The sequence below is a fragment of the Pristis pectinata genome, chromosome 19 (assembly GCF_009764475.1).
Source record: "Pristis pectinata isolate sPriPec2 chromosome 19, sPriPec2.1.pri, whole genome shotgun sequence".
In the NCBI taxonomy this organism is placed as follows: Eukaryota; Metazoa; Chordata; class Chondrichthyes; order Rhinopristiformes; family Pristidae; genus Pristis; species Pristis pectinata.
Window position 1 is genome coordinate 3479558 of NC_067423.1, and position 14059 is coordinate 3493616.

The following is a 14059-nucleotide window of genomic DNA, read 5'->3' on the forward strand; positions in this document are numbered from 1 at the left end:
TGGTGAAGGCACTGATCGATTCTGCTTCCAACACCCTCCAGATTATAGCTACTCCCTGAGTCTTTTTGTCATCTCCCCTGGGTCTCTTGTTCTCAGTTTTATTGTCATGTACCTGGTCTTTGTTCCACCTCTGTTGGGAACAGCTCCCATCTTGTAGAACAGAGGGACCTAGGAGTATAAATACAACGTTTCCTGAAAGTGGCATCACAGGTAGACAGGGTGGTGAAGAAGGCTTTTGGCACGCCGGCCTCTGTCAGTCAGGGCACTGAGTATTGGAGTTGGGATGTTATGTCGCAGTTGTACAAGGTGTTGGTGAGGCCACATTTGGCCGAGTGTGTTCAGTTTTGGTCACCCTGTTATAGGGACGATGCCATTAATCTGGAAAGAGTGTGAAAAAGATTTACGAGGATGTTGCTGGGACTCAGAGGGGACTGAGTTATGGAGAGAGGTTGGACAGGTTTGGACTTTATTCCTTGGAGCGTAGGAGACTCGGGGGGTGATCTTATAGAGATGTATAAAATCATAAGGGGCATAGATAGGGTGAATGCACTCAGTCTTTTTCCCAGGGTTGGAGAATCAAGAGGCCATAGGTTTAAGATAAGAGGGGAAAGATTTAAAGGGGACCTGAGGGGCAACTTTTTCACCCAGTGGGTGGTTAGTATATGGAACGAGCTGCCAGAGGAAGTGGTTGAGGCAGGTACATTAACAACATTTAAAATACATTTGGACAGGTACATGGATAGGAAAGGTCTAGAGGGATATGGGCCAGATGCAGGCAAATGGGATTAGTTTAGATGGGAATGTTGGTCGACATGGATGGTTTGGACGGAAGAGCCTGTTTCCCTGCTGTCTGACTCTGTCTCCCCTGCCTAAACCATCACAGCCTTGTCCACCTCTGTCAAATCTCCTCAACCCCCTGTCCTCCAAAGAGAACAGCCCCAGCTCCACTCCTGCAACCCTAGAACCATTTTAGGTAATCTCTTCCGCACCCTCTGTGGGATCTTCACACCCTCCCTGAAGTGTGGTGACCAGAATTGGTCTCAGTGTTGCAGTAGTGGCCTGACCAGTGGCTTAGAGTCACACAGCACAGAAACAGGCCCTTTGGCCCAACTGGTCCACCCTCTGGGTGAAGAAGTTGCCCCTCAGGTTCCTACTAACTCCCCTCTCACCTTAAACTGTGCTCTGTAGTTCTTGATTCCCCAACTCTGGCGAAAGAGATTGTGCACATTCACCCTGTCTATGCCCCTCATGATTTTATACACCAGTTTGGCTATGGTTTCAGCAGATTATCCCCCCTTCTGCACCCGCTACCTCGAGTTATGAACCCCAGTATCCCATGTGTGTCTGTAACCACTCCTTGAAGATCCCTGCCACATCCAGGGATTTATACACGTATTCACCAGGTGCCTCTGTTCCTGCGCACATTTACTCCAAAATTATATAGAGCCATACATTACAGAAACAGGCCCTTCGGCCCACATGTCCATGCTAACCATCGTACCCATCCATACTAATCCCCTGTCCCAGCACTTGGCCTCTAGCCTTCTCTGCCTTGGCTTGTCCAGATGCTTTTCATTGAAAAGTGAGACTGTCTGCTGATGCCTCCCTCCTCCCCCCACCCCAGGTAGTGTGTTCTAGATTTCAATCACCCTCTGGGTGAAAAAATTCTTCCTCAGATCCCCTCTAAACCTCCTCTCCCTTCTTCTAAATCTGTGCCCAGGGAGGTTAGAATAGAGGAACAGCACCTTGTATTGTGCCTTGGTAGTCTCCAACCTGACGGCATGAACATCGATTTCTCCAGCTTCCAGTAACCGCTTCCCTTTGTCCCTTTTTCCCCCTATCCTACCGACCCCCATCACCCCCTCATCTTCCCCCTCCCCCCACCCCCTCCATCTGCCCATCACCCGCACACTCCTCCCTCCGTTTCCCCTCCCCACCTCCTCCCCTTTATTCCGTGCTCCACTGTCCTCTCCTCTCGGATTCCATCATCTTCAGCCCTTTGTCACTTCCACCCATCATCTTCCAGCTTCCGACATCATTCCCACTCTCCCCCCTCCCTCACCTGCCTATCACTCCCCTCACCTGGATCCACCTATCACCTGCCAGCTCTTGCTCTACCCCTTCCCCTCACCTTTTTATACCGACCATCTCCCCTCTTGCTCTCCAGTCCAGATGAAGGGTCTTGACCCGAAACGTCGACCATCCATTTCCCTTCACAGATGCTGCCTGACCCGCTGAGTTCCTCCAGCACTTTGTGTGTCGGTCCAAACCTTTGCCCTCTCATCTTGAACTCTGCTGTGAAGCAAAAAGTTTCCCACCATCTGTCCCATCCAATAATTTTGTATCTCTGTATCAGGTCCCCTCTCAGCCTCCTCTGCTCTAAGGAAATCAAACCCAGTGTATCCTGTCTCTTGTTGTTATACGTGACAAGTTTAGCTGGCGGGAGAAGTGGTGTTTGCTGGCTCCTTCCAGACTGCTAACGGCTGTGGGATCCTGTAAGTGCTCGACAAGGGTAGCCTTGATGTGTGTTGCTCCTCTCCCCCACACACTTGTCTGCATGGAGCTCTCCCTGACCGTGGCCTGTTCATGCTCCACTGTTCTGGAGCATCAGTGTGGATTCACACTCAGACGTTACAACCAATCACCAATCAGCACTAGCCTGTCCTGGTCCAACCACGTAGATGCCACGGACAAGAAAGCTCACCAGCGCCTCTACTTCCTCAGGAGGGTCAAGAAATTCGGCATGTCCCCTTTGACTCTCACCAACTGTTATCGATGCACCACAGAAAGCATCCTATCTGGATGCACCACGGCTTGGTACGGCAACTGCTCTGCCCAGGACCGCAAGAAACTGCAGAGAGTTGTGGACGCAGCCCAGCGCATCACAGACACCAGCCTCCCCTCCTTGGACTCTGTCTTTACCTCTCGCTGCCTCGGTGAAGCAGCCAGCATAATCAAAGACCCCACCCACCCAAGTCACTCTCTCTTCCCTCCCATCAGGCAGAAGATACAGGAGCCTGAGGGCACGTACCACCAGGCTCAAGGACAACTTCTACCCCACTGTGATAAGACTATTGAACAGTTCCCTTATACGATGAGATGGGCTCTTGACCTCACAACCTACCTTGTGATGACCTTGCACCATATTGTCTAGCTGCACTGCACTTCCCTGTAGCTGTGACACTTTACTCTGTATTCTGTTATTGGTTTTACCCTGTACTACCTCAATGCACTGTGTAATGAATTGATCTGTATGAACGGTATGCAAGACAAGTTTTTCACTGTACCTTGGTACAAGTGACGATAATAAACCAATACCAATACCTTCTGGCCTGGAGTACAAGTCGAAAAAAACCAAGGTCACAAGTGGCTCATAGGTCTGAGGGATAAAGTTCAATCCGGTGAGGTGAGAGGTACCCCGTCTCCAAACCACAGCCTGCTGGGTGCAGAGGAGATCGACGTACACAGACTCAGCATTGTTGTGCGATACTGGACTGTTTTACTTGGACTAAGGGCATCTTCACACACCTTTTTGTGTATTTTAACTCAGTGTTTTACTTGCCAGTAACCAGTAGGAGTGAGGAATCTGCACAGCTGTGGTCAGTGGTGTTCTGAAGTCTCCCTGTGAACTGTAGGATGCTGCCTGGTTTGTTTTGCTGCACTAGACACTGTTGTTTAGTCCATTGTGATCTGGAGACAAAGAAATAATAAAGAGCCATGTTCAAAATGAAACAGTGCCACCACAATGCAGTATTTGTTCGGTGAGAGTACTTTTTTTGAGGGCACACGCTATGTGCCCCGATAGATGTCCTCTTGATAGACAGAGATTACCAGAATGCAGAATACTGAGGGGGAGAGAGAGTTGGATCTAATAACATAGGGAGGGTGTGTTTGACACTTATTCTAATGTGCTGGCAGTTCTGGCCACACTCGTTAATTCACTCTGGCCTGGAATAGAAAAATATCTGATCCAGCTTCTCCAAAGAAAATTTGGAGCAGAATTTCAGCTGTGAAGCGCAGTGGTTTTGAAGCTGAAACAGACAATAGACAGAATATAAATCATACATAAAGTTATACCATACAGTGAAAAAAAAGGTATGCAAAAGCAAGACCTTAATGCAAAAAGAGATGCAATCAGAGACCAGTCCACGGCAGTGCAAGAGGTGGTCCGCAGTGTCCCGTTGCTGAGGTAGGGTTAGGGTTGTGCAGGTCGGTTCAAGAACCTGATGGTTGTAGGAAAGTAGCTGTTCCTGAACCTGGTGGTGTGGGACTTCAGGCTTCTGTACCTCCTGCCCGATGGGAGCAGTGAGAAGAGGGCATGGTGGGGATCCTCGACGATAGATGCCGCCAAGTTTTTCACTGTACCTGTACCACACCGTACTTGTGCACATGACAGTAAATTTGACGACTTGAAAAATGTACAGTCAGAGAGGCTAATCTCTTCAAGTGATCTTAAGTAAGTTTCAGCTATTTGTATATAATACTACAAATCCTGAAAAGCCCCAAACAAGCAGTAAATGTGCCCATGCCCTCTGACTGCCTGATTTGACCCAACCTCACCCTACACAGATACCCCCTTCTGCCCCCTTCTCTGCAACTTAAGACTGTCTCTTTAATCTTTCCCAGTTCTGATGAAGGGTCACTGGCCTGACACCTTAACATCTGCTTCTCTCTCCCCAGATGCTGCCTGACCTGCTGAGTGTTTCCAGCATCTTCTGTTCTGTATTTCAGATTTACACCGTATGTGTTTGTTTTTGATCTTCAGCAGTGGTCGTGATGTGGATGAGGAGATAAATGTTGTGCAGGTCACTGGGGAACTACCCCTGGGGGCGGCACAGTGGTCTAGCGGTTAGCGTAACGCTATTACAGCGCCAGCGACCTGGGTTCAATTCCGGCCGCTGTCTGTAAGGAGTTTGTACGTTCTCCCCGTGTCTGCGTGGGTTTCCTCCGGGTGCTCCGGTTTCCTCCCACATTCCAAAGACGTACAGGTTAGGAAGTTGTGGGCGTGCTATGTTGGCGCCGGAAGTGTGGTGACACTTGCGGGCTGCAAGGTAAAAGGTGCATTTCACTGTGTGTTTTGATGTACGTGTGACTAATGAAGATATCTTTCCTGCTTTACAATAATGCCAGGTGATCTTCTGCATAAGATTTCTTTATTAGTCACATGTACATCGAAACACACAGTGAAATGTATCTTTGGCGTAGAGTATTCTGGGGGCAGCCCGCAAGTGTCGCCACGCTTCCAGCGCTAACACAGCATGCCCACAACTTCCTAACCCGTACGTGTTTGGAATGTGGGAGGAAACCGGAGCACCCGGAGGAAACCCACGCAGACACGGGGAGAACGTACAAACTCCTTACAGACAACGGCGGGAATTGAACCGGGGTCGCTGGCGCTGTAATAGCGTTATGCTAACCGCTACACTGCCGTGCCTGCATCTGATATAAAAACCAGGGCATCAGTTGAAGGCCCCGGTGCCACTAGCCTGTACCTTACACTTGTGCCGCTGAAGGACAATATGAGCAATAACAACATTTAAGAAAGACACCAGGTCCGTGGATAGGAAAGGTTTCGAGGGGATACGGGACTAACATAGACTAGCAGAGACGGGCAACTTGATCAGCATGGAGTCGTTGGGCCGAAGGGCCTGCTTCTGTGCTGTATGACCTGTGACTCTGTCACCACCTCTGGCCCAGGGCAAGAGTGCAACCAACTGAGCCACAGGCGACTTGGAGACAGGAGAGACTGCAGACACTGGGATCTGGAACAAGGAACAAACTGTCGGAGGATCTCAGTGGGTCAGACAGCATCTGTGGAGGCAGAGGGACAGTCGATGCTTCTGGCCGAGACCCTTCATCAGGACTCTGGTCACCAGAAGGTGGTGAGATGTTGTACTTCAGTGGCATTAGTGTACAGTCCAGGCTACACTCCTGTGCAGTAATGCAGCAGTGCTGCAATACTGGTGCTGGTATCTTCCAAGTGAGACCCGCAATTGATGCTGTTTTCTTTATCAGATGCGTGCAGAAGATTACCTTTCATTATTCTGAAGAGTCCTGATGAAGGGTCTCAACCTGAAACATTAACTGTCCCTCTGCCTCCACAGATGCTGCCTGACCCACTGAGTTCCTCCTGTAGGTTGTTTTTTGTACAAGGTTCTTGCTTGTCCAAAGGGTAAAATTCAGTCGATAAGGTCCAGGAAGGAAGTGGAGGCTTTGGAGAGGGTGCAGAAGAGGTTCACCAGGATGCTGCCTGGATTGGAGAGTATGAGCTATAAAGAGAGGTTGGACAAACTTGGGTTGTGTTCTCTGGGGTATTAGAGGCTGAGGGGAGACTTGATGCAATTATGAGAGACATAGGTAGGGTAGACAGGGTCTTTTTCCCAGGGTGGAAATCTCAAATACTAGAGGGGCATAGATTTAAGGTGAGAGGGGGAAAATTTAAAGGTGATTTACATGGCAAGTTTTCTTACAGTGCTGGGTGCCTGGAATGGGCTGCCGGGGGAGGTGCAGGAGCAGGTATGACCTTTAAGAAACATTTAGACAGGCACATGAACAGACAGGGAATGGATATGGACTGTTTTGGGCAGATATGCAAGTTAATTTGGTATCGTGGTCGGCACAGACATGGTGGACCGAAGGGCCTGTTCCTGTGCTTTGCTGTTCTATGTTCTCAGGTTAAAGCTGTGATGTCCCAAAACCCACCCACCTCCACTCACAGACTCACTGGGGCCCCTTTGTCCTCATGAAGCTGTGAACATCAGAGATTAAAGTCTTTCCTAAGCCAAGCCCACAGAGTCCGCCCGCATTTGGTCCACTCGGTGACTGCCACTCTGGAGAACCTTCACATCGCCTTGACACTGGGAAAATCTTCCTGCAAAATATCATGATTGTAGTTTTCACCCTCATTGCTGTGTTAATTGTTGTTGGAACTGAGACCGCTGCTTTTCTCGATGTGTGTAGATGATTTGGATTTGGGTGTGCAGCGTTTCCAAATTTGTAAATGACACAAAACTTGGAGGTGTAGTGAACTGTGGGAAGAGTAGTAATGGAGTCACAGAAAGGTTGGTGGGATGGGTGAGAAGTGACAGGTAAAATTTGGTGCAGAGGAACATGAAGTGTTACATGTCAGTGGTAAGAATGCGAAGAGGCCGTGTAAAGCAGAGGACACGGTTGCAAAAGAGGTACAGGAACAGAGAGATCTGGGGGTGGATGTGCTTCGTTCATTGAAAGATAGATGTATATGTGAATATAGAGTCGGTTATGTAGCAGGGAAACAGGCCCTTCGGCCCAACTCGTCCATGCCGACCAGGTTGTCTACTTGATCCAGTCCCACTTCCCCGCGCTTGGCCCATATCCCTCTAAACCTTTCCTCTCCATGAACCTGTCCAAGTGTCTTTTCACCTCAACCACTTCCTCTGGCAGCTCGTTCCATATACCCACTACCCTCTGCGTGAAAAAGTTGCCCCTCAGATTCCTATTAAATCTCTCCCCTCTCACCTTAAACCTGTGCCCTCTTGTTCATGGTTCCCTTTCCCTGGGCAAAAAAGACTGCGTGCATTCAACCTATCTATGTCCCTCATTATTCTATATATTTTATAGAAATATAAAATCGCCCCCCCACCCCCCCTCCCAATCACCCCTCCGTCTCCTATGTCATAAGGAATAAAGTCCTCACCTACCCAACCTCTCTCTGTAACTCAGGCCGTTGAGTCCTGGCAACATGTGCTGCTGTGGATTGGAGGTTGGTTAATGGATAGAAAATAGAGAATAGGAAGGAATGGGCTATTCTTGGGTTGTGGGACTGTGAGCTGTGAAGTATCACGGGTACTGGTGCTGTGACACCAGCTCTTCATAGTCTAGGTCAGTGATGGATGAGGGACCATCCACCGGTGTTTCAAAGCTGGGTGGGCTGTGGGAGCGGGAGGAAGATGAAGAGAGACTTCTGAGGGTATAGACCGGCTGAGATAATCGGTGAGGACGTGGCAGGCAAAACGTGTGGAAAAATGTGCAGTCATGCACCTTGCAGGAAAATCTAGTAAAGCAGAATGTTTTATGAATGGTGGAGATTGAAAAATGTTGGTGTGACTCCTTGAATCACTGAAATGTGACGTAATGGAACAGCAAGTAACCTGGATGGCGGAAAACACGCTGGCTTTTATTGCAAGAGGGCTTGAGTACAAGAACAAAGACATTACACTGCGATGTATAAATGACTTGGATGAGGATGTGGAAGGGTGGGTTAGTAGGTTTGCTGATGATACAAAGGTTGGTGGTATGTGGATAATGGTGTTGTGGTTGCTGTAGGTTACAAATGGACGTTGATAGGATGCAGAGCTAAGTGGCAGATGGAGTTCGACCGGGATAAGTGTGAAGTGATACACTTCAGGAGATCGAATTTGAAGGCCGAATGCAATGCTAGTGGCAGGACTCTTAGCAGTGTGGAGGAACAGAGGGATCTTGGGGTCCACGTCCATTGATCCCTCAAGGTTGCCACGCAGGTCGATAGGGTTGTTAAGAAGGCGTATGGTGTGTTGGTCTTCATTAGTCAGGGGATTGATTTCAAGAGCCACGAGGTAATGTTGCAGCTCTATAAAACTCTGGTTAGACCACACTTGGAGTATTGTGTTCAGTTCTGGTCGCCTCATTATAGGAAGAATGTGGAAGCTTTAGAGAGGGTGCAGAGGAGATTTACCAGGATGCTGCCTGGACTGAAGAGCATGCCTTATGAGGATAGGTTGAGTGAGCTCGGGCATTTCTCTTTGGAGAGAAGGAGGATGAGAGGTGACTTGATAGAGGTGTACAAGATGATGAGGCATAGATCGAGTGGACAGTCAGAGACTTTTTCCCAGGGTGAAAATGGCTAACATGAGGGGGCATAATTTTAAGGTGATTGGAGGAAGGTATAAGGGGGATGTCAGGGGTAAGTTTTTTACACAGAGAGTGGTGGGTGCGTGGAACACGCTGCTGGCAGAGGTTGTGGGGGCAGATACATTAGGGACATTTAAGAGATTCTTAGATAGACACATGAATGATAGAGAAATGGAGGGCTGTGTGTGAAGGAAGTGTTAGATAGATTTTAGAGCAGGATAAAATGTTGGCACAACATTGTGGGCCAAAGGGCCTGTACTGTGCTATAATGTTCTATGATACATGCCCTATCGAGATTCGAATGGAATACCATGTACTGGTCTGGCTCTAGGCAAGGATGTACTTGCCTGTGAGGGAGGGCAGTGGAAGTTCACCAGATGGGTTCCAGGGGATGGTGAGTTTTCCTGTAAGGAGAGATTAAGCAGTCTGTAATCTCCAGAATGACATGTGATTCCCATAAGGCTGTGGAGGCTCAGTCACTGAGTATATTCAGGACGGAGGTCAAGGGACTTTTGGGTGGTAAAGGCAATTGAGGGATACGGGGTCAGAGCAGGGAGGTGGTGCTGAGGTCAGCCAGGAACAGCAGAGCAGGCATGAGGGGCCGAATGGTCTACCTCTTAATGATAAATAACAGACACAAATGAGTGAGTTTCCTGGGCTCGGCACTCCCCACCAGCCACCTCCAGGCAGGTAGGGATGCAGGTGAACTAGTGAGAGGGAGGTGCTCCTGTACAGACCTCCCTCTGTACCAGTCAGAACTTGCCCATTCCCCCTGAGACACCATCTGCCACCCTCCGGGGAGAAGTACTCCGTCAGCTGCTCGCTGTGCGATGCTTTAATGCTGAGAAGGTTGTGCTGTGGGGCTGGGCTAAGCTCCGATCGATTTGAACTTCATTTTATTGGTGTGATTTTACTGGCAGGAGGGTAGAGTTGTAACACCGATTAATGGGGTCTGTGCCTCACCCACTTTCCAGCTCAGTCTCCATGCCCTTCAGTGCAGGTGTATTAGTCGGGTTTGAATAGATTTAGGGCGGCTCAGTGGTACAGCGGGCAGAGCTACTGCCTCACAGCGCTAGAGACCTGAGTTTGATCCCGACCTCCGGCGCTGACTGTGTGGCGTTTGCAGGTTCTCCCTGTGACCGCGTGGGTTTCCTCCCACATTCCAATGACGTGCGGGTCGGTGGGTTAGTTGGCCGCTGTAAGTTGCCCCCAGTGTATGGGTGAGAGGTAGAATCTGGGGGGAGTTGGTGGGAGTGTGGGGAGAGTTTAAACACTTGGGATGAGCGTAAATGGGTGGTTGTGGGTGGGCAGGGATGGTGGACTGAAGGGCCTGTTTCTGTGCTGTACCTGTCTGTGACGTTCTGCCAGTGAGTGACCTACACCCACAGCTCTCAGTTCTGCTTTTTGACCATGGCACCACAGAGACCCCATCGAAACACTGCAGCTCAGCCTCATGGCTCCTGTACAATTTCCCATTAAAGCCCTTGAACTAAAGGCCACCTTGTCCATCCTTGTGGGTCTGAGGACTCCCCCTCTGTGGGGCGAGTGGGGACCCTGGGCTGGGACGGTGCTCACACCACCTCAGAGACCCTTTCACTTCACCACCCCTCCAACGCACACCGACTATTTGACTGTAGGAAGCATCACCAGTTCCCCACTTCCTGGACCACCATCCGACATAGCGGGTAAGAATCCTGGGGAAGCATTGGAGTCATACAGCACAGGAACAGGCCCTTCGGCCCAACTAGTCCGTGCCGACCAAGATTTCCATCCAAGCTAGTCCCATTTGCCTGTGTTTGGCCCCTCCCTCCCCTCAAGCTCTCCGGCTGCTTGTGCCGTGCTCACTGCACACCCGGCTCTTGGCTACTTGCCCCAGTCTCTCCCCATTGTTTGTTAACACTCCAACAACTCAGGACCCTTTGGCGCTGAAGGAGGAGAAGGTGGAGGGGCTGCGGCAGAGAAACGCAGCGGCCGAGAGATAAAGTGAAGAATTTGTCCTGAAACACCGAGAAGAGGACGTGTGTGCATGCCAATATATCTAAGTACCAACTGAGTCTTACTTGTAAAGAAGGGAAACTGGAAATTGTGAGTAACATGGAGTCAGGGTAAAGAACAGTCACAGCTTGCAAAAAAAAACCCCTTTCCTTGTCAGGAGTAATAATGTGGGGTAAGCACCTTGCGGTGATCTCTCTGTGACCTAATAGCAGCGGTTTGGGTGAAGGCACATTGCCTGTGTTGAATACACTACGTAAGCCAGACCTCATTAGTCAGTGAGTGTGGAGCAGACACGTTAGAGGGGAGCAGAGGAGGGCTCTGACAGCAGCCGTGAACAGCTCTGGCGATTCAAGTCGGACAGGTTGACATGGAGAAGGCGACCCTGTGGTTATCCTCTGCAGAGGACACCTGAGAGCTCGGGGCTGTGGGGGGAATGTTATGAACCGGACACCAACATGGAAGGGCTTCTGTCTCCGATGCGAACAAAGGTAGGTACCTCAGGCTTGCTTCGCCCTGCAGAGGGGAGGGGAAGCCACATTGGTGTCAGTAAGCTGCTTCCTGAAGCTATTGTCCTTGCTGGAATCAGGCAACCTCTGCGGTGGCAGTGTGGCTTATTCTGCAGGGGGGACTGCGCTGAGAGTGTTGTCTCTGTGCGAGGGAGTGGGTGGTTTGATGCACAGGGACACAGGCTGTGTGGACAGCCATGTTTACACTTGCTTTCCGCTTAAACTAAAGAACTGCCTGGTCGCGATCATCTGTAAACCCACCAGAAAGCCAGGCTCTCCCTCCTGGTAACTACCGTGAGGGGGTGGGAGGGGAGGGGAGGCGGGGGCAAGAGACTGATGGACAGGAGCTTTAAAGGGATCTGGAGAAGGGGCTTGTTGTGATTTTACTTTGAGAGGGAGGGTCCTAAGTTCCGAGCAGCGTTGTGTTTTATGGGAAGATGTTCAGCTTGAAGTAAATTTAACACCGGCAGCTGAAGCAGCGCTGAAAAGCTTCGCTCTCTCAGGCAGCAGAGAGATGGGAACACCTGCCAGCTCCAGTGTCCTGACAATTGTTTCCGAAGGTTTCATTCCTCTCGTGTCACTGGGTGGCTGCATGGTGCGAATTTGTTAAAAGTGTAGCTTTTATTGGTTTGGAGTCCTTTGGGAGCGAATTGTTTTATAGTTTGCTGTGCAGAGTGGGGCAAGCTCATTGATTTAGGAATGGTGTGAAAAGAAGATTTGTTACTTGGTGAACACGCATGCGTACACGGACATGTATAGACTGTGAGAAAGGGAGATGCATAAACAGATTGACAGAGAGAGAGATACACACACATACATAGAGAGACAGAGGGAGAGACACACACGCACACACATACATGGAGAGAGACACACACACATAGAGAGACAGACACACATACATAGAGAGACACACACACATAGAGAGACAAGACACATACATAGAGAGAGACACACAAACATACATAGAGAGACAGAGAGAGAGATACACACACATACATAGAGAGACAGAGAGATACACACACATACATAGAGAGATAAAGAGAGACACACACACACAGACATACACACACACAGAAAGAGAGACACACACATATAGAGAGAGACAGAGAGAGACATACACAAAGAGAGAGAGAGAGACACACATACATAGAGAGACAGAGAGACACACACATGTACGTGGAGAGACAGAGAGAGAGACATACACACAGATAGAGACAGAGACACACACAATAGAGAGAAACAGAGAGAGACAGATAGAGACAGATAGAGAGAGACAGAGAGACATACACAGAGAAACAGATACACAGAGAGAGACACACACACACACATGTACGTAGAGAGACAGAGACACAGATAGAGACAGATACACAGATAGACAGAGAGAGAGACACAAATAGAGAGAGAGAGACACACACACACAGATGGAGACAGAGAGAGGCATACACACACAGATAGAACGAAACAGAGATACACACAGATAGAGAGAGAAAGATACATACACAGAGAGAGAGAGAGAGAGAGAGAGAGAGATACCCACATAGATAGACACACACAAACACAGACTGACAGAGAGAGAAAGAGAGACATACACCTAGGGAGAGAGAGATGTGCATATATAGTGAGAGAGGGAGAGAGAGAGAGAGAGAGCGAGAGAGACATACACACACACACACACACACACACACACACACACACACACACACACACAAACGCAGAGGGACAGACAGAGAGAGAAAGAAACACAGACCTAGGCAGAGGTGCATAGAATCAGAGCAAGTCAGAGAGAGAGAGAGAGAGAGATGTGCACACAGAGTGAGAGAGAACAAACACTGACACAGATCCAGAGGGGTGCAGGAGGAGGGACAGATAGACACAATAGGCAGGGAGAGGCACCCATGTTAAGAATGAGAGAGAAGCATGCACATAGATACAGAGAGCAATGCACTTGTGGGGAGGGAGAGAGTGAGGTATGCACATAACCACGAACTAATGACACCTCCACACACCCACACACACAACAGATGTGTACACTACATGAACACACATGCACAAGCATACATGCATGTGTGTACGTTTATGTTCACACACACTGCTTTGAATTTTATTGTCCAAAATGCACAGCCATGTTGAAGCAGTTGTAGAGCCTATGTTGCATCCTCGGGGTCCTAGACCGATGTAGCTGTAGTGGAGGCACAGACTGTGTGTGAAAAACTGAGGGATGTTAACGGCAGATCTGTAAGTGATTAATGTACAGTACGAGCAGCCCGATGACTTGCTCTGGCAAGGGTTTTCTTGCTGTACGGCTGCTGTTCCAGAGCGGAATGTTTAACCAGTGAGCGCTGTGGTTATGGTAACGACCCCAAACTGGGTATTGTGTGAGTGTGGTGAGGCTGTGTGGGTATAATGACTTACTCCTGCCAAACAGGCTCTTGTTAATGCACACACAGTGGAAACCATTACATCGCCACAGTCTGCTCTTGGACCGCAGAATAATTATATGACCCTTGGATTTTCAAGGTACAGCACACAGCTGAGGGAGATTTTTTTCGAACACATGTAAATTTAAAAAGGAATCTCTCTCAGCTGTATGCTTAAGACAATGAAGTTGAAGTTAACCCTTTACCAGGCCATTTTCTGCTGTGTGCTCGTTTGGTAACACGAAGAATACCTTCTCTTTCACTCGACTATTT

General features: G+C 49.2%; 1 protein-coding gene across 9 annotated transcripts in view; it reads left to right on the forward strand.

Moving 5' to 3' along the window:
• frmd4a (FERM domain containing 4A) overlaps window positions 1-14059 on the forward strand; it is a 562285-nt gene that overhangs the window by 147832 nt on the left and 400394 nt on the right. For 2 of the 9 annotated variants that reach the window (XM_052034014.1, XM_052034021.1), the window contains exon 1: window positions 11195-11351. The exons of 6 other annotated variants lie outside the window; for them this stretch is intronic. In XM_052034014.1, the coding sequence (XP_051889974.1) occupies window positions 11319-11351 (33 nt within the window). In that variant the 5' untranslated portion in view covers window positions 11195-11318. Of the gene's footprint in view, window positions 1-10824; window positions 10954-11194; window positions 11352-14059 lie in introns of those variants that run through there. One more of the 9 variants, XM_052034020.1, reaches the window with a different exon arrangement.